At 36.9% G+C, this 20,926-nt stretch overlaps 3 protein-coding genes across 12 annotated transcripts in view; 1 reads left to right on the top strand and 2 right to left on the bottom strand.

The window, feature by feature from the left end:
• Positions 1 to 16,533, top strand: part of LOC110842920 (kin of IRRE-like protein 3) — a 113,312-nt gene extending 96,779 nt beyond the window's left edge. For 2 of the 8 annotated variants that reach the window (XM_035847124.1, XM_035847127.1), the window contains 13 exons: positions 864 to 986; positions 1,108 to 1,133; positions 1,292 to 1,341; positions 1,406 to 1,467; positions 1,529 to 1,615; positions 1,735 to 1,935; positions 6,062 to 6,193; positions 7,826 to 7,878; positions 9,823 to 9,955; positions 10,143 to 10,280; positions 10,613 to 10,642; positions 12,523 to 12,553; positions 13,163 to 14,272. In XM_035847124.1, coding sequence (XP_035703017.1) covers positions 864 to 986; positions 1,108 to 1,133; positions 1,292 to 1,341; positions 1,406 to 1,467; positions 1,529 to 1,615; positions 1,735 to 1,935; positions 6,062 to 6,193; positions 7,826 to 7,878; positions 9,823 to 9,955; positions 10,143 to 10,280; positions 10,613 to 10,642; positions 12,523 to 12,553; positions 13,163 to 13,808 — 1,712 coding nt within the window. In that variant the 3' untranslated portion in view covers positions 13,809 to 14,272. Of the gene's footprint in view, positions 1 to 863; positions 987 to 1,107; positions 1,134 to 1,291; positions 1,342 to 1,405; positions 1,468 to 1,528; positions 1,616 to 1,734; positions 1,936 to 6,061; positions 6,194 to 7,825; positions 7,879 to 9,822; positions 9,956 to 10,142; positions 10,281 to 10,612; positions 10,643 to 12,522; positions 12,554 to 13,162; positions 14,273 to 14,803; positions 14,891 to 14,964 lie in introns of those variants that run through there. The other 6 variants (XM_035847128.1, XM_035847129.1, XM_022088791.2 and 3 more) reach the window with 6 other exon arrangements.
• LOC110842921 lies at positions 6,205 to 7,764 on the bottom strand. 3 transcript variants are annotated; one of them, XM_022088793.2, is made up of 5 exons: positions 7,251 to 7,764; positions 7,031 to 7,172; positions 6,786 to 6,921; positions 6,492 to 6,673; positions 6,205 to 6,408 (listed from the first exon to the last, which is right to left on the bottom strand). In XM_022088793.2, the coding sequence occupies exons 1-5, from the start codon at positions 7,610 to 7,612 to the stop codon at positions 6,280 to 6,282; spliced, it is 951 nt and encodes a 316-aa protein (XP_021944485.1). In that variant the 5' UTR covers positions 7,613 to 7,764; the 3' UTR covers positions 6,205 to 6,279. The 3 variants fall into 3 exon arrangements, with proteins under 3 accessions (XP_021944485.1, XP_021944484.1, XP_021944486.1); XM_022088792.2 differs by having other exon boundaries at positions 6,992 to 7,172; positions 7,251 to 7,762; XM_022088794.2 differs by having other exon boundaries at positions 6,289 to 6,421; positions 6,992 to 7,172.
• A 2,108-nt stretch (positions 16,534 to 18,641) lies between the features above and the next one.
• LOC110843860 (iodotyrosine deiodinase 1) lies at positions 18,642 to 20,643 on the bottom strand. Its single transcript, XM_022089908.2, has 5 exons — positions 20,317 to 20,643; positions 20,008 to 20,238; positions 19,772 to 19,922; positions 19,478 to 19,675; positions 18,642 to 19,133 (listed from the first exon to the last, which is right to left on the bottom strand). Exons 1-5 carry the CDS (start codon positions 20,498 to 20,500, stop codon positions 18,977 to 18,979), a joined length of 921 nt encoding a protein of 306 aa, XP_021945600.1. The 5' UTR covers positions 20,501 to 20,643; the 3' UTR covers positions 18,642 to 18,976.
• Between the last annotated feature and the right edge of the window lie 283 nt (positions 20,644 to 20,926).

Genomic DNA, 20,926 nt, shown 5'->3' with positions numbered 1-20,926 from the left:
TTCACGAATAAGGAATTGCAAACTTCTCAATTCAGAAGTTGGTGAGGTGAGGGAGCCTCTTGGCCAAATTCGCTTCCGCAGAGTTGTGAGATTACGAAAGCTCGTTTGTTATCTACTAACAAGACAGCTAATTGTGAGAGACCCGTAGCAAAAGTGGCAGCCGAGTGGAGGGTAAGCAGATCATCATTTTTTCCTATCAGGGATAAATGTGACAAACTTATTAGCTGCAACAGTGACCAACTTTAGCCATGGCAAGTCAATTGCTTCTGCTGGTCTTTCTCCCAGCTTTCTCCAAGTCTGACAGGAATAATGGTTGGCTGTGTTTCTCTCGGGCAGGCAAATCTATCCCAAGCTCATCAATTTACCTAAGAGACTTTCTACTAGTGGGATTCATTTTGCTTGACATTTCAGTCAGCTAAAAGTTGGGGATTTTTCTATTCATTAGTTGGAACATAATGGTTGCAGTAATCGTAATAGAAAACCAAGTTAAATTATTGTTAGTTGGATGGAACAGGGTTGAATTGGATTGCTTTTCAAAGTTTTGTCTTACACTATGGTTGACTGAACCGCTATGTACGTGACTACTACTGACAGTCCTCACTGGTCCTGAGATAACTGGCTGGTCGTTTCACAAACGAGATCCAGAAACGGTGCCTGAGCTATTTTGACTGGAATGATTTTGCAGAACTGCGGAGAATTTTATTGTTGGCGTTGAACATACTTTTAACTTCGTTTGATATCCGTTCAAGATATACGTACATTCTTAGAACTGAACCAAGTTGATTTTAGCAGGAGTATAACTACGATTTCAAAATTGTTGTCTTCCACCAACTAACTTTTTACCGAATTCTATTTGATTATAGATGGACCACAAATAAAACTCTTGGGTCAGCCCGAGGGAGATTTGGAGGAGAACAAAGACGAAGTTACATTACGATGCATCGCTGATGCTAACCCACCTGCGACAATCGTGTGGAGGAAAGCCGGTAAGAATATAATATCCACCTAATTTATTTGGCACTATAAATATTAGCAATATTTAACTATATAATACGGAAGAACATGTTAATAATTAGGAGTTTAAAAGTAACATTATATTTTTTACAGGTCGGCCCGACATTTTCTCCTTCCAGGCAAGTTTTTTTGTTAAAAAATTCAAAAATGTGGCAAAGTTAACTTTATCGCTGCGCTTGAAAAATGATATTATTTGAAGTTTAGATCCACTGGAATAGTTGTCAACTTATCAACTTTCTTAAATGTCTGTCTCACTTTTCTGATTTTTTTCTTGCAGGAAACGATCAGCCTTAAACCGCTTCTGAGGAGACACTCTGGTTCTTTCAGGTACTTATTGATTTTTTGAGTCTGTGTGTCATTCATGCTATAATTAATATTCTCATGTTCTTAGTTGTGAAGCCAAAAATGAAATTGGAAAATCTCAACCAATCACGGTCGACATAGATGTGAAATGTACGATAAATTTTCAAGACCTTTGTCAAGTTGAATTATAACTTTCTTTCTGCATTTTTAGACCCACCAAAAATCACCCGTGCAGGTCCGGAACGAGTTGTGGTGGCTGCCCTTTACAACAGAACTGTCCTTGTTTGCCAAGCAGACGGTGATTAACTTAATTAAACTGTTGATGTTGATCATGCTACAAGCTGCATACTCATCAAAATGTAGTGAATATATGTAGTATCTAACGCTAGGCGTGTTGTCCCCTTGTCCTTGTTATAGGTAATCCCCAACCAGCTTACCAATGGCTGCAGAAGACTACGACAGCTGAAGAGACCGTGTACGTGAGGGGGGCCGAGCAAATGCTTGTCATCCACAACGTAACGTATGACTATCAAGGTCGATATGTGTGCAAGGCTTCGAATATCATTTCCGGCACCGAGAGACACAGCCAAAGTGAACCAATCGACCTTAGTGTTATGGGTAAGAAGATGAAACTGTTATTTTCTTGTTTCTTTCGTGTACACCAGACTTTGTCTCATCTCACTTTCCGCGATCTGAAACCAAAGCGCTGGAGAAATATACTTAGAACAAATGAACCATTTTATACACGGATACAGTTTCAGAGTCCATATAACGCGCAAGGATATTTCCAAGATGTTATACGAGTTGCCAGAAATAGAAGGTCAATTATTTGAAGGCGTCATTTGTCTGTTGACAGCAGTCCTCTCAAACTAAACAAGTCACCCTAGTGTAAGAGTACACACCCTGTAATAGCTTTGGCTCAGATTTGATGATAAAGTGGAACAGTTCATCCACAGATGTTATTTTTAGGATGGTATATACTTTTGCACATCTAGCGAGCCTAGTGTTGACCCAAGCACTCCGTAAATCATACCCATGAAAATGAAATGACAATTTGTTCTCCATTCTAGTCCGGTCCGGATTAACCAAGTATTAGTATGTTCTGCAACTGTCAAGTCAGCACCTCTGTTAATACACTACAGCCATGATAATATAGATCAATGCTCGACAAATGTGAGCATTTGTCATCAATATCACGATCTGCATCAGATTCGTCATTATTTGAGACTGGTTATTCATAGAGTAGGGCTGTGTTGCAATCATTTGACACCTTTCCATATCGGTTTTATTTTGGGACCTATCATGGAAATTTATTCTATTTACTTATATTCGTCCCATTCCCTTCTTGTCATTCAGTTCATCAAGTGTGGGAAGAAGAGAAAGCGTGGGTTTTGGAATCCAGTCGACTGGTTGGTGCCAACTGGTGGCTGGGTCGAGTGGTGGCGTTATCAGTGTCCAACTTAAAATAGGAAATGATTCATTACTTGCCACCCGGACGGTTTGTTGGGTTAACCACCAGAAACCTTGTAAATGCAACCTAGGTTTCTCCATGTTTTCTTTCTGCTCTGGTAATCATACTCAATGTACAACATACAAAAAACGAATATTTTGAACAAGCCAGAAAATGAACCAGCAACATAATTTTTTAGAAAATCGGAAACACCAAATAATGAGAATGTCACTTTCATCACGTTTTTTAGTCAAAAGCTTGAGCAGGAAGTTTCCCTTTCAAACACAATGTACGGGTTTCCTTAAACTTTGATATGAGAAAGCATGTGTGGTGGTGGTGATGGGGTCTTTAACCAAAAATTCTGTCCATCATTCATAATTTTCTCGTCGGAACAGGCATTCGACAGTCAACCCACCAACTTATTGGTTCTCCCCAAAAAACACACGCAAACACTTACAATTAGTTTGTGAAAGGTCGAAGAGCGCTGTGTTCCGCTTAATTATCTGTCTTAATTAAACTTCATCCGAGTTTTCTCCTTCCTCCTCACTGTGAGCATTATTATTATTAGTATTATTAGTATTAGTATTTACCTCTACAGAATTTTGATCCAACCCTTCCTTCCTACTTTCGGTATAGCTTTTGTAGCCTGGAGAGAAAAATCAGTAGTGAAAGCACACATGCGTCTTTGTACATGCATTTTGTACTCTTCCTGCGTACACAAAATATATAGTAAGTAGTTCCGGAGACCATGTATGTTTGAGGTCCAAGCTTGATATACAGCAAACCACGATTTCTACACTGTATAGTAAGGCTAGCTTCCGTACAATTTTATTGTTATTGTAATCACAATAACATGTACGAGTGTATGGAATTCTTTGTCTTGTCTTCTTGCAAGTTGTTCCAGTATTCTGTCTCACTATTTTTTCTCCCTCCTTACCGTTGGTTGGTTTACCGTTTTGTCTGTGTATGTTTCTTGATGGAGAAGAAAGTGGAAAAAGATACCAAAGTCAATTGCCTAGTTATTTTGAGTATAAAGAAAAATGGTGGGAACGATTGTTGTTCATTTTTATTGATGGAATAATAAGAAAAAGGTGGAATCCTGTGAAGAAAGTCGGGAATTTCCTACGATCTCCAATTTCTTACACGTTTCTCGTCTTGTATACAAACTACAAACCAAAAGTCAAACCAAAACCGTTCCCATGTAAGGAATTCGTGAGATTGTGCTCCACGTAAGGAATCAAAGTGCTCGAGAAATCCTTGGATTGAGAGTTGGCGTTTTTCATGAGGCAATTACTATTTGATCTCGTTTTTCAGAATTTATAAATATTTGATACCAGCAATTCAGACGGGTTTTGTTGCCCAGTCAATCAAATTCGTTTTTGGTCTTATCAGCAAAGATTGTGAGTAGTTTTGATGGCTTTGCAAAATTGGGTTATACATCTTACAGCGACAAATACATACAAGTGTGTTGGCAAAAAATTCAAAGATATGTCATTCATTTTTTTGTAGATTTTTTTTTCATATTGGGTTTGTATAGCGTTTTACTTGTATGTGTGTGTATCCACATATCTAATTCTGTCATTTCTATGTCAAGTTGTGTATACTTATATGTGTCCCAGTTTGGAATCGAGAAATTGGAAACTGAGCTCCAATTATTTTCTGCTCCAACAAAATGTCTCATTTAGATTAAGCGTGGGTATTACATCGAGGCTCCAGGGAATGCCGTAAATCCGAAAGTATTTTTACCTCAGCCGTTTCGATTTACCTTCGTGGTAGAAACGTTTGTTGAAGACAAAATCAGAGCTGGCATTTTCTTTGCCTGTTCTCATTGACTCACATAACATAGAATTGGGCATTCTTTTAAAAATAATATCTTTTTTGTAAAAAATATAGATATTTTTATTTTGCACTCCACAAAACATTACAATCTAGTTTTAAAACTGCAGCTATTTACTTGCGCCAACCTATTATTTCATCTTTATTTGCCTGAAATAGAGATTGTTTCATTCAACATTGAAATATATATAAGTGAGTGAAACTTTTGAAGGCATTAACACCAGTTTATCGATATATTCTCAATGTGAGTGCAAATCCGATTTTTCGTTTCAATTTTGATCTGAAATTCAATTTAGGAAGCAGTTATACATTTATACTCCACTTGGATTAGTTGGTGTGCGTACCTATTCTACGTCGTGGATGGAATACGTTTACACATCACTATTTGAATTATTGAGTTATAAGAGTGTTTGATTTGGATTCGATATCGAGCTGCACTTATATATTTCGAAGGCGACGCCTAGAGAGACATCAATTTACGACGGCTTCGCTGAATTCCAATAAGTCTGGAAGCAGAATTCCTTCAGCCGGATCGAGCTACATACGTATAGGTTACGTGAAACCAAATAAATACAAAAACCCCTTATACCTTCTTTCTCGGTAGAGAGCCAGCGGCCTTGTGGATTTTACCTTCACGGATATGGAAGAGCGGAAGGAAATTTTATTGAAAATTGATTCTGTCCATGAATGATTTCATAATAATCGTTTTTCTTGCTTTCAAAACTTGGTTGAGATTCTTGCTCGAGCAGATATATTAAAGGATATTAGAGCACATATAAATCTTATGAGAATGAGGTTGAGATTCAATTGGACTTTGCTCAGTACTTATACCAGAAAAGACTGGTCATTGTCAACCCAGATGAGACATGCCGAACTGCATACATTCAGTAGACATGCATGAATATTGTTGTGGTTTTCATCAGTTCAGAATAGAATAGTCCTAAGAATGTATCTGGGATGTGTGAAGGGTGTCAAACAAAACAATGTGAGACGTGCAACAATAATTCTGTAGGGATCTATACGATCACTTTCTTGAAACGATCATGTAAATTTGTAAAATCATTCAACAGGAACCGTTTTGGTGGATTTTGGAAACTTGAAAACATTTCTTTAAACGTATCCTACCAAGCTCGGAATTTTTCCATTCTTTCCTTGGCACTTTAACAACTCGATAACGTGATTTGCATACATAAAAATAGTAACGTCTTTCCCTTTCTCCGTTTGACACACTTTCAAGAATTTTATTCATGTGTGGCTGGTTGAGTTTTTCTTGAGCAATGCATCAACAATCAATATTTTTCCCTAGTTTTCCATCTTCGCTTGTTCTAGTGGAAGCGACTTTGGGTAGAGATTCCTCGACTCGAGATGGGAATACACGTCATGTCAACCAACACCTAATTAGTGGAATGATCTTGTTTCACTAATTAACTTGAACTTATCTTATTTTTTTCCTTCCAGGACCTCCACAAGTTTTGCGACATGCGGTTGAGAAAGAAGTTGCCGTTGAGAGGGGCAGCGACGCAGCCCTTGCAGTTACATTCTGCTCTAACCCCGGCCCTACGAAAGCCATCTGGGAATGGGGATCAATGAGTAAGTAATGGTATTTTGCCAGGTACTTTATTTCATTTTTTATTTCATTAGGAAAGCGTTAACAAACGAAATTTAGAAAAATACTTTTAATTAAATGACGAGCTTTCTCCACCCGACTTCTTCTTTGGTGTTGTGGGCCTAAAATCATCATCATCATCATCTTCGACAACCCGTTTGGGTGCCAAAGGAACCCTTCGGTCTCGAATCTTTTCCTCCTAGACACAAAAACTGTTTCGATAATAGATTATAACCACATAATTATAATAATAATATTGAAACCTGGTTATTTTTTACGTACTTGTGAAAGTTTGTCCAGCTCTTCACGGGCTGCTTGTCTGCCCAGCTTGTCCAGATTGCCAAGAACTTTATGCAGTTCGTCCAGATTGTCGGGAATTGGCTCATTAGCGTTTTCGTTTTTGTCCTCCCATTTGGCCAATGGTCTGAATCCTGCTGTCTCAGCTCTAGCCATACGTCCAACATCTAAAACGCATAAACAACATGATTTTAAATTCTTCCACTAGTTTTTGAGAAATTAGCGATTGACACTTGAGCCCAGACCACTATGTACAGAAGGATATAACAATACCTATACCTGATTTTCTCCAATCACGGTAGATAATAGATCTTTGAGGCGTCTTTGAATGCTGGTCTTTGAAGTCTGACCTTAAAATGGCTTCCTGAATCTCTTCCTTTTGTTGTGTACTTAAAACGTAAGTCGATCGAAAATTCTAAAACATAAAATGAAATACTTGAAGCCTAGTATTAAAAATTGTTTAAAGAGTATGTTGAGATGTGTACAGAAAAGATGGGGTTCAAGAAATGTTCTCTGGCATATACTTTGTATGCCCATATTTTCTCGTTGAATTTCCTCTTGAATTCCGGATAAGTCTGGCCCGTTTTACGCGCATCTGGTGTTACAATAAGAAGCGTTCTCGCACCTCTGTGATCTCCCTTACACAGCCCTTCAGATTCAAAATCCCTGCATAAACATATCAGTAACATATTTTAATTGGTATAAAACTGTATAGTTAATATCCGAATACTACAAATAACTTACATTACAGCACATCGAGAAGTGTCGCCGTGGTGTGAATTTGCGGCTCTGTAGGCGTGATACAACTTAGACAAACCAACGTACATTCCAACCTGCTCATTTGTGCAAATTAACTTCAATCTCTCTGCCCATATTTGACATTGACCGTCTTCGAGAATGGCATTAATACCAGGTGTTTTGTGATCTTTTGTAATATGATAGTTTAAAGCGCGCGCAGATTTACAACGATAACCACAATCAGGAACCACGCATTCCTCTGGATTACTTTGATCATGTACTTTTGAAAAATGACGACCATAATTTTGAGCGGTTTTACATGAAGTGTTACACAATGTACAAATTTTTAAGTTAGAATCCCACACCATTATGAACTGGTTAACCAGAGGGAGAGTTATTAATTAATTAATTGATTGTATGATAACAAGTTAGATCAGGAGGAGAAAGAAAGTGTACTAACTCAGACTAGAATGTAAACACGACTCCAAAAATCCGCCTCCGTTTGTAGTTTGACATGGGGAATACTATTACATTTTTGTTTATGAATCTTAATTATTACTAATATACCGATTTTGAATTAGAACTCGAATCTGGATATGAGATGGGGCGATTCACTGCGGAGAAAATCGAGAAGGTACGTATACACAGTAAATAAATCAAATTTATGAGATTTGTTGTCTCTCTAGTTTTACATATTGCTACACACGGCAGCTCTATGCATCCAGTTATGCGGCTGTTAGAGTGAGGAGGAAAGTGTACAATGAATGTGGTGCAACGCATAAATGCATTATGTGACAATCCAATCCGATAACAATTTCCTCTCTTCTTGGTGTCTTCGCCATTGAAATATTCAAAGTGCATTTCTCCTGCCCTCCTCCTGGAACATATTGGAGGCAGAAATTATGGGAAGGAGGAATACCCTTTATTCATGCTGCCAGCCATTTTCCGAGCCCGTGATGGAACCCTTTTAGTAAATGTGGACAAGTTGTGTGTGTGTCGTCGTCGTACGGGTGGAAAAGGTGGTAAGAATGCATACTCAAAACCAGGACAATGGATTTGGCGATGAAAATTCAAACTCCAACACTCGATCTGCTCGAGTGCTTCTTCACTTTTAACTGCTTCTTTCCTCGTCTCCTTATTACGTTTGGTCTTTTTTCCGTATGTTACTTACTGGCAATAGCACCATTTCCATCCACCAACTACTCCTTGTTCACAATGTAATACGTACAGAGAGCCTGAACATGTGGGAATTTCATTCAAGTGTGGAGGAAGGAAGTTTTGTCGTTAATTTATAGGGAAGTGTGTGCCAAACGACGATTTTTATTCTGGTAGTGCTGGCCAATGTAAGAACAGGAGGAATGGGTCGTCCCGAGTATCGATGGATAGGTTGTGTTCGTGGTGGAGTAGTTGGTGCAAGGAGCTTGTCCTCAGATCGTGCAATAAGACGAAATCAAGAAGCAACCGGGGAGAGAGAGAGATCTGCTGGAGGATGTAAGTCTTGCGATTGAAAGAGTGGGTCTCCACAGCAGAGAGATTAATGGTGGTACTCAAAGTACGATGAGGAGAATCGAGTCGGGCGTTTGGGAATTTCCAATGTATGCAATCCAATACTTGACTATGGAATTTCGGAAGCAACTTTTCCTGGACTTGGTTGGAACCAAAGAAAGAAAAAAGGCTCAAACAACAACAAGCACAGTTCTTTTTTTGCATTTTTAGCATTGCGGAACATGCCCAACTACCGAGTGACAGGAGTAATTTAGAATGTCCAAACTATAGATTTCCGAATCCATGATATTTTTGTGAGTCGCAGTTATCTGAACACTTTTTGAGACAAGTAAAAGTATTTTGAAGACCCCTCAGATGAAGAACTCAACATTTTTGTATGGAAATAATTTTATACGGAGATGAGAAAGCAGAGAACATTTCCTTAACAAACCCACCACCGCCCTTCCGTCGGTCTCGGCACCTCGGGTTTTGCAAGAGCAACAGAAGGGAGGAAATAGCCGTGCTGAAATATTCATTTCCCCGAAGGTTCAGAGTTCAAGAAAGCTGACAAATTATGGAAATTTACGAGGATGTTGATACAATAAACCCGGGTTTTCGGAGTGACCAGACCACGACCGTTGGCCCTGACCCCACTATTTCAATTAAATTATCGGGACTACACAAGCTGTTCAGAGTGGATTGCTAGGGGTTGCTTTTTGGTTAGCTGGATGTCTTAATGGATACAATTAGGAGATTTCTCATAATAAATTATTACCAACATCAAGTGTGTTGGGTTCATCCCCAAGTTCAGCTCAATTGCATTGCGATATAGTACAACAAGCAAACCTTCACCGGTCAAGAGGGGAACATTTTTACTAGATGCCCGGCACATGTTCTTCAGTGTTGTTTGTCGTATTGATGGTGTTTTATTGTGTCATAAATCTCTCGCTTTGTTTGTGTGGGAATAAAAATGCAACCCCCAATTATTTTGAGAGGCAATGTCCCAAACAAACCCCAAAAACACACAACATACATTACATGCACACACATATAACAAATTGTGGGTGTACATTTTTTCTGATTGTATTTTTAGGGCCCTCGTACAGATTGTTACGAGGCACGACTGCGAGTATCTCGAACTGATTCTGCAGATTCGCGAAATTATTACCTCAACATTGAAAATTCAAAAGGGAATGACAGATACTCTGTTGTACTTCAAGTCAGAGGTGAGTTTATATCACACATTAAGTATGCAATTTTAATAATATGGGATCATCCACAAAGCGACCTTTGTTATAGTTTCAATGGTAGTAAATTGCATGCTGAATTAGTCGAATACATAGCTTTGTGTACGATCCCAGGATACATTTCTTTGTGTCCGCGGAAGTCCGCAATTTCATAAACTGTTTACAGGATTTGATTTTATAACATTCGCAGACCCTGTGTCCATGGCGACGGTTATTGGAGTTATCATCGGATGTTTGATTTTACTAGTCGTCGTCTCAATGTTTATTGTTTATGCCTTCAAAGCAGAAAAGTGGTGCTTCTCTAGTAAGTGCTTCTCTTTCTCTCTCTTTATTCACTAACAATTATTACCAGTTTATATGCCATGTTTCCATTTTCACTAAATTATTCAAATTAATTAGCTAATGAACTCGTCCTTCTTGACGCAATCTATCGCATTTTCATTCAACTATTTACCTACTAATCTCTCAACCACCTTGTCTAACGTGAAACGACTTTCTTGTCTGCACCAACCAAACAAATGCAACATTATTCCTTGTAATTATGTAGTAGTTCTATCGGTAGTAGTTGTGTGACTAATTATTATTGTTAACTGTGTGGTCTTGTCTTTTGTGTGAACATGTTTTGTCATTTTGCAGCGTGGTACGGACCCTTTCATCTTGAAATGGGTGAATTTTGCTGTTACATATACACACAATCATATACATACATAGCTCATGCAGCACACTGCATTATTGGCATAAACGCAGTTTTGATAAGTACCCAGAAACAAAAATATGCATGAAAATATGTACGCTTGTTCTGTGAGGAACTGAATTCTGCCGAATTTTTAGTATGAAAAATATGTAGGTGTTTATGGCTTTCACAAAGTAATTTCAAACCAATGGTTTTTAATTTTTGCTGCCTTTTATTTACTAGCTTGGTAACAAATCCGCCCGGTTTTAAAACTAAATATTACCCTGCATTGTTAAAATTTTACAATGTTTCACACATGGTAAGATATCGATGCACATGCTGTAACAGCCCCTAAATTGCCATAAAAGTTTTGACGGGTACTTTGTCCAGTAGTAAAGTTTTCTTGAGGTAATTTATTTTTATCAAGAAGTTACATACATAAATGCGGATGTACACATGTACTCTGAGAAATCCTCCTTCATAACACCGCCTTTAAAACAGAAGCCGGCCTGGAAGGTCGAGTTTTGAAGAATCAATTGACTCGTCATTCACTCTTCTACGTAATCCATGCTTGCACGTATTACATTTTGGGCGAAAAATAAGTAGGAATTTGAGTATAAACCATTTATGACTTTTAGACTCTTCACCGATAGGAACAGCAGGAGTTGGATTTACGAGGCATGGATGCTTTAAATGTGTTACCACTGTTACTCAGAGATTATAAAACATGTACATTTCGAAATTTAACTTTTATTTCCTTGTTACGGCAGTAAAATATTCTCATTTATGAAATCCGGTGTAGGTAATTTACAAAAGCTAAATATTTACTTTAGCTTAGGCTGGTGGTAGGGGATGATTGATGAGTTGTAAATATGTCAGGTTTCCTTTGAAATATATGGACTGAGGAGTCGATATGCACGTATCTTTCTGCACTTGTGTAGCTAATTTATGATCCATTACATTTCATTAACTTTTTAGTCATCAAGCATTGTCATATATTCTAATTTCAACAATGATTTTTCAATATATTTACAAGTTGTTCATATAACTCAACAATGCAGAAAATTCATTATTAAAAAAACTCCATGAGACAGAAATACTGAAACCAACGCATAGACGCATGACTCAGTTTGACATTAATACTGATCAAGCAGGAACACATGCAGACAGCGGCAAGAAAGATTGATTGGCATATGAAAATATTGAAATTTTTACTTTCTGCATTGTTTTAGTGTGGGTAAAATCCAGTTGAGATAACTGAAAGTCATCAAAAATTTCTGGCCAACTAACTTTTAAAGTCAAACAGCTTTTATGGCACAGTGGGTGTCTTGCAGGCTCAAAAACTTTGGTTAGCTTTAAGTATTAAACTTGAGAAGCATTATGCTTTGACTTTGTGATGCGGTTTGACTTGGCTTGACAAACGAGAACTATTATTTGAACAGTGGAAAGATTTTTTTAAATCACAAAGGTGAGCCTTCATTTCATTTTAAAGAGTTTTACTTAACGCGTAAAGTCCAACATTTTTGACAATGAGGAGGTCGACATTTTTTCAAACCAATTACAAACAGAACGCAATAAATGTTTTATTTCGATAAATTACTTGTAAATATTACATGTTTTAAGGGTGCATACATTCTCATATATAAGTAAATATTGGCGAAAGGGAAATTACCATCTGTATTAATAAAACGTTGTTTTCCTCTCTTTCTTTGCTTAATACACACTTGTGCAGCTTTATCTTGTTTTTTTATTCCTATATTTTCTTGTTAATTTGAATACTGTTCTGCCTCTGTACTCTTGCACCTCCAGCCCACACCACCAAGAAGGTTCATGAATTTATCGGTTTTGTGTTTTTTATTTGTAATCCTTACAGAAAGCGATTTCAAGCCAACTGATCTCGAGAGGTAAATTGAATCAAAGTTGTTCATCGTGTTCAAACTTTTTGTCATCTTTTTATTCTTTTCAATTCTTTACTTGACTGATCCTTCAAAATTAATTAAAGCAAAAGTTTTTTGTTTGTTTTTGCATTATGAGTTTCTGCCAGACAGTATACAGTCGAGGGTCTCTTGTGATGTAAAAAAAGTGGTTTTGCAAACTTTCTCCACAGCTCTTATTGCTAACTCAGTGATGTGACATTAACAGTTTGCGTAGGCGTTGAAGAAAAGCTTATATCGTTTCGTGTTTGGTCCTATCAAGTTTTGTCGGTCTGCATTCTATTAGAAATATTACCTCACGAGTATTTCCTAACAGAATATATATTTCCTGCATAAATATGTATGCACATAAATACATATTTATTGTGTAACTACATTTTTATGTACTTTGTACATTTGAAATGGCTGAGGCAAAAAGTTTGAAATATTTTTAACGCAAAGAGAAATTTATGGCTTATTTTGTTTTGTAGTAGAAGCGATTGATGAACTAATCACGTTGTTTTTGTTTGATTTTTCGTGTGTTTTCACCCACTGTGTTGTCTTCACCTTTCTTCGCCTCCTCCATACTAATCCCTCCAGTGAGAAAAGCGACTTGGAAGGAAGCGATCGAAGTTCCAGCCATGTGCACCATCCCAACGGGAAAACCACTGGCTTTGCTACCATCCCCACCTCGGAGATGCAATTCAGCCATCCGCAGAAACGAAGCTCCCGACCCCCAGATCCAATTCTTCCACAGGATATCCAAATTATGAAGGTACACGCCGACAAACCAAACGGCAGAGATGTTGAGGTTAACAATGGTCGGCGACGATCATCTGCCAATTCAACTAAGAGTGGGATAAGCAACCACCAACTCTCTCCCCAAAATATTCCACCTCATCAGCCCCAACAACACCGCCCTCACCACCCCCACGCTCGATCTAAAGACATTTCTAAGCAAAACATTATTGCAAATCAGAAGCAAGTTGTTCCCAAAAAGTCTGGTGGTAAACTGGACAAGGAGGAAAACGTTGTGCAATACTACCCTCCATACAACGTTCATAACCCAAATGTGTCCGTGAGACTTTCCGACTCGCCAGAAACTTTTGGGTGGGCGTACGGCCATGGGGGAAATAGTTGTGATGCTAACCATTGTAGCAGTTGCATAATTAACGCTACCTCGCAGGGGCATAATAATGGGGGACAAGTTTACAACAATGCGGGCACGAACTCTTTGAATAGGTGATGGTTGCTAAACAAACCAAAAAGTAGTAGTTGCAACTCCTCTACTCTGACTCAGGATTGCACTAATAATCATTATCCTCATCGTATTGTTAGTTCTTCAAAGAAAACTGAGAGTTCAAATCCTAATTTTAAAAGTAATTCTATTTCTTTTAAAACCTCACCTGTGCTCAACCCGCCCCCAAATCTGACAGACGAAGAAATTGAAAGACTTTCTCCTCCGCTCCCTCCTCCCCCAAATTATTATTATTGTAAAGCCCCTGACAAGCCCAACGGCAGAGGTAGCATCAGGGTCTAAATACTTAAATAGTATGTGGTAGAACATAGGATGACTTACTTCCTTCACCTTTCACTTGAATTAAGAAAACGATATCCTGTTACCTATCTGAGCTATGCGCTGTAGTTATACGTACAACTTAGTAATAATTACTCGAGTAAAATACTATGCTTAATTTTAACTACCTAGAATATGTTGTGATTGTAACCATATTTAATATTTGCCTCGTGTGTGAGGAAAATCACTAATCACGCCACGCCAAAAGCAAATTCGAGAGCACTAATCAACTTTTCCATGCAACACTTTGCTGCGGACATTCTTCTGTCCTCGAGCAGAAATTAAATTCTAGGTACTTTCTTCAAACTCTTTACTAAATGTGCTTTCACTCCTCTTAATTTGTTTTTATTGTGTTTTTGTCACCATTATTATACACTTTACATATGCTTTGGTGTACTTTAGCCTTAAGTATGGTTTCCAGATTAGGTTTGTTTACCAATTGTTGCTTTGGTTTGGTCATTTGCATTTTCATTTTGCAATGCACATTTCATGCCATAGGAATTTAAGTATTCAAGCTTCTTTGTGTGTCCCGTTGTCCATTTATTTTATAAAAGTGTGTTGTTTTTTTGTGAATGTAATTTAAGTTGTTGTGTCTGTATATATCTAATACGTCCCCCTTGACATAATCAAAGGGGTTATTTGCTAATAAAAAATTTCTGTCACAGCGAAACGACGACAGGAGCTTCCGAGGGAGAACATACTGTGTGGATTCAAACCTCAATAAGCAAAACGTAAATGACCTTCAGCTACGTGTAAGTCAATATTAATTTATTTGATAGTAATTTGTGAATTACTTTGGAGTTGATAAATTATATTTCTACAATAGATGGATATCCAACAACTTCCCAGGACCAGTAACAATGGTTCAATGAAAAAGAGCAACCGACACCAACATCATCCTACTGCAATCCCAAGAAATATTCCCATATCCTACGCCGAGATTCAATTCAAGCCCAGAAGCAACGAACAAGCGGAAGTCTAGCCAAGTTAACTTAACACAAATTAAAAAATTATCAGTCTTATTATTATTATAATTATTTGTAATTTTAATTATTCCTAAGATAAAGTTAGCAATATGTGACAGTTTCTGTGAAGTGCTTTAATTTTCATTATTATATTATACACTTTAGCGTGATGCTAAATACTTACAATGCTCTACACAGACCTACATGACCTAAGTTACCGTCTGTGTTTAGTTCATATCATCGTTGAAGCCCCGTATGAATGAATCTGCGTCTTCAACGACGATATATGAAAGTGTGTATTGTATTATAAAATGTATAATTGCGTTGTAAATTTGTATTTAATGAATACCGATCTCAAAATATGAGTTAATATGAAGCCTTTACTTTTGTGACACTGAAAGTCGTTCAATTTATACTCTACTTTAATTGCGCATAAATTTATTCTTCTTTATCCCGTGCCAAGATGAGCGTGTGTAACTCGTTAAAATCTGTTTTCTTGTATCTGCATCAATGACAATTAAAAGTTGATTAAATATTATTTATTAGAAAAATAAGTCATTATTTTTGTCACCTTCAGAACCCTTTGAAACCATTTATCGTTGTCCATAACTGTATAGTTATTAGTATTTTGGTGTCAGGTTAACCATGCATGCAATTGGAAGATTGATTATGAAAATTAACAGCACGTTTGTCAATATGTTGGTAGCATTAATTTAATATTACTGTAGCTAACTAACCAAAAACATTTATAAATTTTGTACAAAAATACAGCGGAATCCGCAGCAGTTATTTCTATGAATAAGAAACAAGTTTATATGTATGATGAACAGAGCATTGAGATCGGAAAGGTGCGATCACCTTGTAATTAAAAATAAATTTCTTAAGACAGTCACGCCAATATTTAATTTAATAATTTTTCGATATTTAAGATATAAAATACTTTAATTAAATATGTATATTTACGAAGTCCTGAATTTCTGAAGTTAATAAGTAACTAAGCCTTATCCATGTGAGTAAGCAGTGTTGTGAACGAGATATGAGAATGGATGTCAAACTCTGCAATACAAGTACTATAAATTAGCAGAATTATAAGTATATTTGAGCTCAGAATAATTCTAAACCCCAGATAAATACATAACGATATTGTTACAAGCATTTCGAGTCATCCTCCTCAGTATCAATTAATTTTATACCATGATATGTATTTAAATGATTAGCCATCATTAAATTAGAAACAAACCACGTTAATATTATTCTTATTCTTGTTACTAATACTCTGGCATGGAATGATGTGACACGAAAATGAGCCAAACTTAATTATTGTTGGCACAGCAGCGTGAGTGTTCTTAGTCGTAATGATTACGATACATGTTTGGTCAATTTAAAATCTGTATTTGTCGTAATAAATAAAAATGCTTTAACAAGTTGTACTTATGACATTATCACTTTATTTATATTGGAAGCATTGATCGTCTGCATAACACATACATAAATAATATACAAACGGGTAAAAGTATCTATTTTATAAAACTTAGGATTAGCAATTAAACTCAGAAATTGTATTTCAATTTCGTATCATTTGTTTCAGCATAAAAATCCTCGCTTTTTCGTCGAAAGATGTAACAAAATTGTTTTTCAAATATGTATTTCAGGTATTGCGTAAGTATTAACTGAAGTATGGATAGAGAACATTAATTCAACAACTAATGCATACATTAGCCAAAATCGGTATATTGCTTTGGCGTCTAAATGTGTACTTTCACTCAGCAGGGGGGTTGTGTGCTATCACTTCACGGATCTCGATGTCCTTTAAATATGTTGTAGTACCCGACGAATGAACAAGAACCTCCATGTGGTTTGATGCCATGGCCACATTTGCGCCCGCTAAACCCACTAAAAAGTGCCCATAAAATGGAGAAAGTAGTGCTTTCACTCATTAAAATCAACGCCAAAAATCCAATTTTACTCGGATTTTGAAAATCTGTACACCATTATACCACCAAATAGTTGTTTTCTTATACCCAACATCAAAATCAACTTTTTTGATGATTATTTCGTAGGCATAATTGGCGTTGTTTATTACTACAACAATGCTCATCCAGAATTTTAAATTTTGAAACTACTAAAAATTTAAAAAATTTCAGTTTGATGTTGGATATAAGAAAACAACTATCTGGGAGTATAATTGTGTACGGATTTTCAAAATCCGAGTGAAATTGAATTTTTGGCGTGGATTTTAATGAGTGAAAGCACTACTTTCTCCGTTTTTTGGGCACCTTCGAGTGTGGCGGGCGCAAATGTGGCCATGACATTAAACCACTTAGGGGTTCTTGTTCATTCATGTGACAAAATATCCAAAGGGGATCGACATCCATGAGTTGTTAGTACACAACCTACCCCCTGAGAAAATACTTAGACAAAGCTGAAAATTTCCTCCGGTAATCAAAAAGAACATAATACGAAAATCTGCAAAGCTTTTGGTTATGTGCTTATCTTATTTATTTAGACACACCAGATGAAAAATTTCACTTGCTGCACTTAAATGGAAAGGAAACTTCCCCTTCCACAGTACTTATGCCTTGAAACGACAAATTACATTCTTGTACCAAATATAATGGTCAAACTCTAAGCAAGAGAACTGACATATTTCTGTAAGGATTCCTTATTATTTTATTGTAATGACATAATAATTAGTCTACTTATTATTCAATTTTATCCAAAACCTTGTCACCAAGATTTTAATAAGCACTCTGCGTCACAGTCAGTCCACACAATGCATGAAAGTTTGTGCATAAAAGGAACAAAGGAGGGATGGGTAAGCCAGATAATAAATAAGCAACTCATCCAAGAGTTCAAATGTTGATTCATGCTAATATTGAAACCACATCTTCTTGAAACCGAATTATGAATTATTTTAATTTCTCGTGTGCATACAAAACTAAATTAATTAACAAGCTTCTACAAGTTTAAAACAGAGCATGTCATGATCCAAAAGTTGACTCATGCCGTCCATGATCCGCTATTGTCACTCAGCGATCTTGGTTGGAAAGGTATAAAAGCAAATGATGCCGAGGATGTAGTTTTGTAACAGAGAAAGTTGGAGCACTCACTCAGTCAACCATTTCCACGAAATTCTGGCTAAAATATAAAACTAATTGTCAGGCGCCAACATGTGGAAATTAGTATCGTTAGCGGTTCAATTTTTCATGAGTCGTGTAAGTAGCATTCAATTCATATAATTTATGCAAGCGCGTTCTAAAATTCTGATGGTGTGGTTATGACAGGCAGGGTGTTTACGGGTGAGCTGGAGAAAGTCCTTGACGGAGAAAGTGACGCTGGATGACGGCACAAGCGACGGACCGCACGAGAGATCTTTTCTAGAGTCGACAATAAGTAAAAGCAGAATTCATTCCTCTTTCTCCCTCAAAGTTGGATATCATCGCAGCCGACTTTCCTCCTTTGAGCCCTTAATTAGCGAACCTTGTGTGTGAATTATGTATGAATATACATATGCGGACGTACAATAATAACTTTAATATACTTTTATATTAGAAATTTATTTCATCCAATGTGAATGCTGTATATATGCTGAAATAATGATAATAATATTGATTTAAGGAAGTAAAAAATAATTTTCAATCTCATTGATTAAAATATTCCGCAATGTATATAAGAATCCGCATTTAAGTGCATAACAATATTAATATTGGAATAATTTACTGGAATTTACATGCACAGAGATGACTACGAGCATTCATCAGTGTCAATCAATCATATAAATATTTAAAAGTTACAAGCCATATTGATAGCGGATTAAAATTTACAAAATTGTCAGAAAAAAAAAATTTAATTAAGTTAAAGCAACAACGAATTTCAAAGCCAAACTGAAATTTCGTTTAATTTCTTCCTCTTCAGGTCAGGGACAGTTGCGCCATGCGCAGGGTAGCCAACTGGCAGTAGAATCTCTAGTTTTTCATTTTTTGGCCTCCCCAATAAAGTTCGAAGTGCAGGACCACAATTAAGAGGCGTGCTAAAAATATTGACAAATAAACCGTTGTAAACGAACATACAGAAGTAGCGTCAAATCGATTAAAACTTCCTTTAAAATGGCCCTTCGCATTAAAATTAAGGTTCAGTTTATGTTTGACCTCTCGCCAAGGGCATCTTCACTGTGACATCAGTGACCTTATGTCCGAGTTTGACCGAGGTCATAAAATTAGAAACACGATTTTGAAGACCGCATTTGAATATGTTGAAGCGTTCGAGAGCTATCTTGCTACCAGACGGACAAAACGACCACAAGAAATACTGACGCTACTTACTTTATAACTCCTGGTAAAGCTGTGATCTATATTAATAAATATAAATATTTACCTCGTCAGAGTGACTAGACCAGCATGCTGAATTGCAGCCAGGAGTATTCCTGTAGCAATGCAGACACTTTCTTCGTTGTAGTAATGATTGATTCTCTTTTCTGGATTTTCTGGATTGAACCCATAAACTTGTTTAAAAACAAGAATGAGGTACGGCGCATCCGTTAAATATTCTTTGTGCCAATCAGTTCGGAGTGGCCTATGCAAACATCAGGACATAAATTAGTTAGTATAATTTGTAACCACTCTAGTAGACATTGAAAGGGATTCGTCAAATTCGTTGTTGCAAACATACCTCAGATCAGAGGTCCACTGCTTCCCCATTCGTTTCTTGTAATTTACTTCTTCCTCATTTTCAATTACTTTTCGAATTGACTGCTTCAAACTCTTGTCCGAGATACATGCAAAAGTCCAAGGTTCCGTATGCGCCCCTGATGGAGAGGTCCCTGTGTCCAATTATTTAAGAAAGCAGTTGTAAGTAAATGGATGCATAAATAAGTCTTGTAATGATCGCTATTAATGACGACTTGCCTCCTGCCTTAATTATGTTTTCGATAACCTCCTTTGGAACGTCCTCTTGGGAGTAAAATCTCAATGTTCGCCTATTGTTCATTTCTTCATAAAATGCAACTGATCTCTTAATCATTTCCTGCTCGGAGTAACGCTTGTATGTAGTTAGAGGAATATGATGTAGGTCATCAGGAAGGGCGCTGGCCATCATGGCGTTGTCTTCCACAAAATCATCTTCGTTCACTTCCGCTTCTGGGGAGATAAAATTTCGAAAAGTCATCAGACACAGAATTTAGTCTGAAATTTTATGATAACGGTTACATTATGTACCTCTGTCAGGAGTTTGATATTTTTTCTTCAGGTTTTGCTTGGATTTCTCCTTGTTATCCGATTCAGATTTCTTGTCTGGATTTTTTAAATTTATGAAATACACTGCGGAAAAGTAAACCACCACTAATGCCAAAATCTGAGGCCAGTAGTTATAAAACAAGGGGGCAGAATTTTCAATCGACATTTTGTCCCAATGAGTTATGCTTAATTTTGATTACTTATTGAAGCTGACTGCTCTTAAAGAACACGTTGAGACGACTAATCGATAAGACGGCATAAAAATAACCTTTTACCACCAGACTTGACTTATCATTGAAGCGTACTCGACTGTGACCATATATAATTCATGCACTTTAATAAATCTAGAGGCATCATATTATGCAATAGTTCGACACATCAATAAATGTAAGTAGTTTACCTTCCATATTTGGATTTTTGATCAAAATTAATTAGTCGTCAATGTGCATACTTGAACCAAGAAATTACATCTCAGGTCACTACATAAGTTGTTTTCTATGACGTAGCCAGCTCAAAGCAGTTTCAGTTGACATTGGTCGTTATATCATTTCCATGCATTGTAAAACACCACATACATACATCTGTATGTACA

The sequence above is a fragment of the Folsomia candida genome, unplaced genomic scaffold, assembly GCF_002217175.1.
Source record: "Folsomia candida strain VU population unplaced genomic scaffold, ASM221717v1 Fcan01_Sc002, whole genome shotgun sequence".
NCBI lineage: Eukaryota > Metazoa > Arthropoda > Collembola > Entomobryomorpha > Isotomidae > Folsomia > Folsomia candida.
This window is presented reverse-complemented; position numbering and strand designations above follow the sequence as displayed.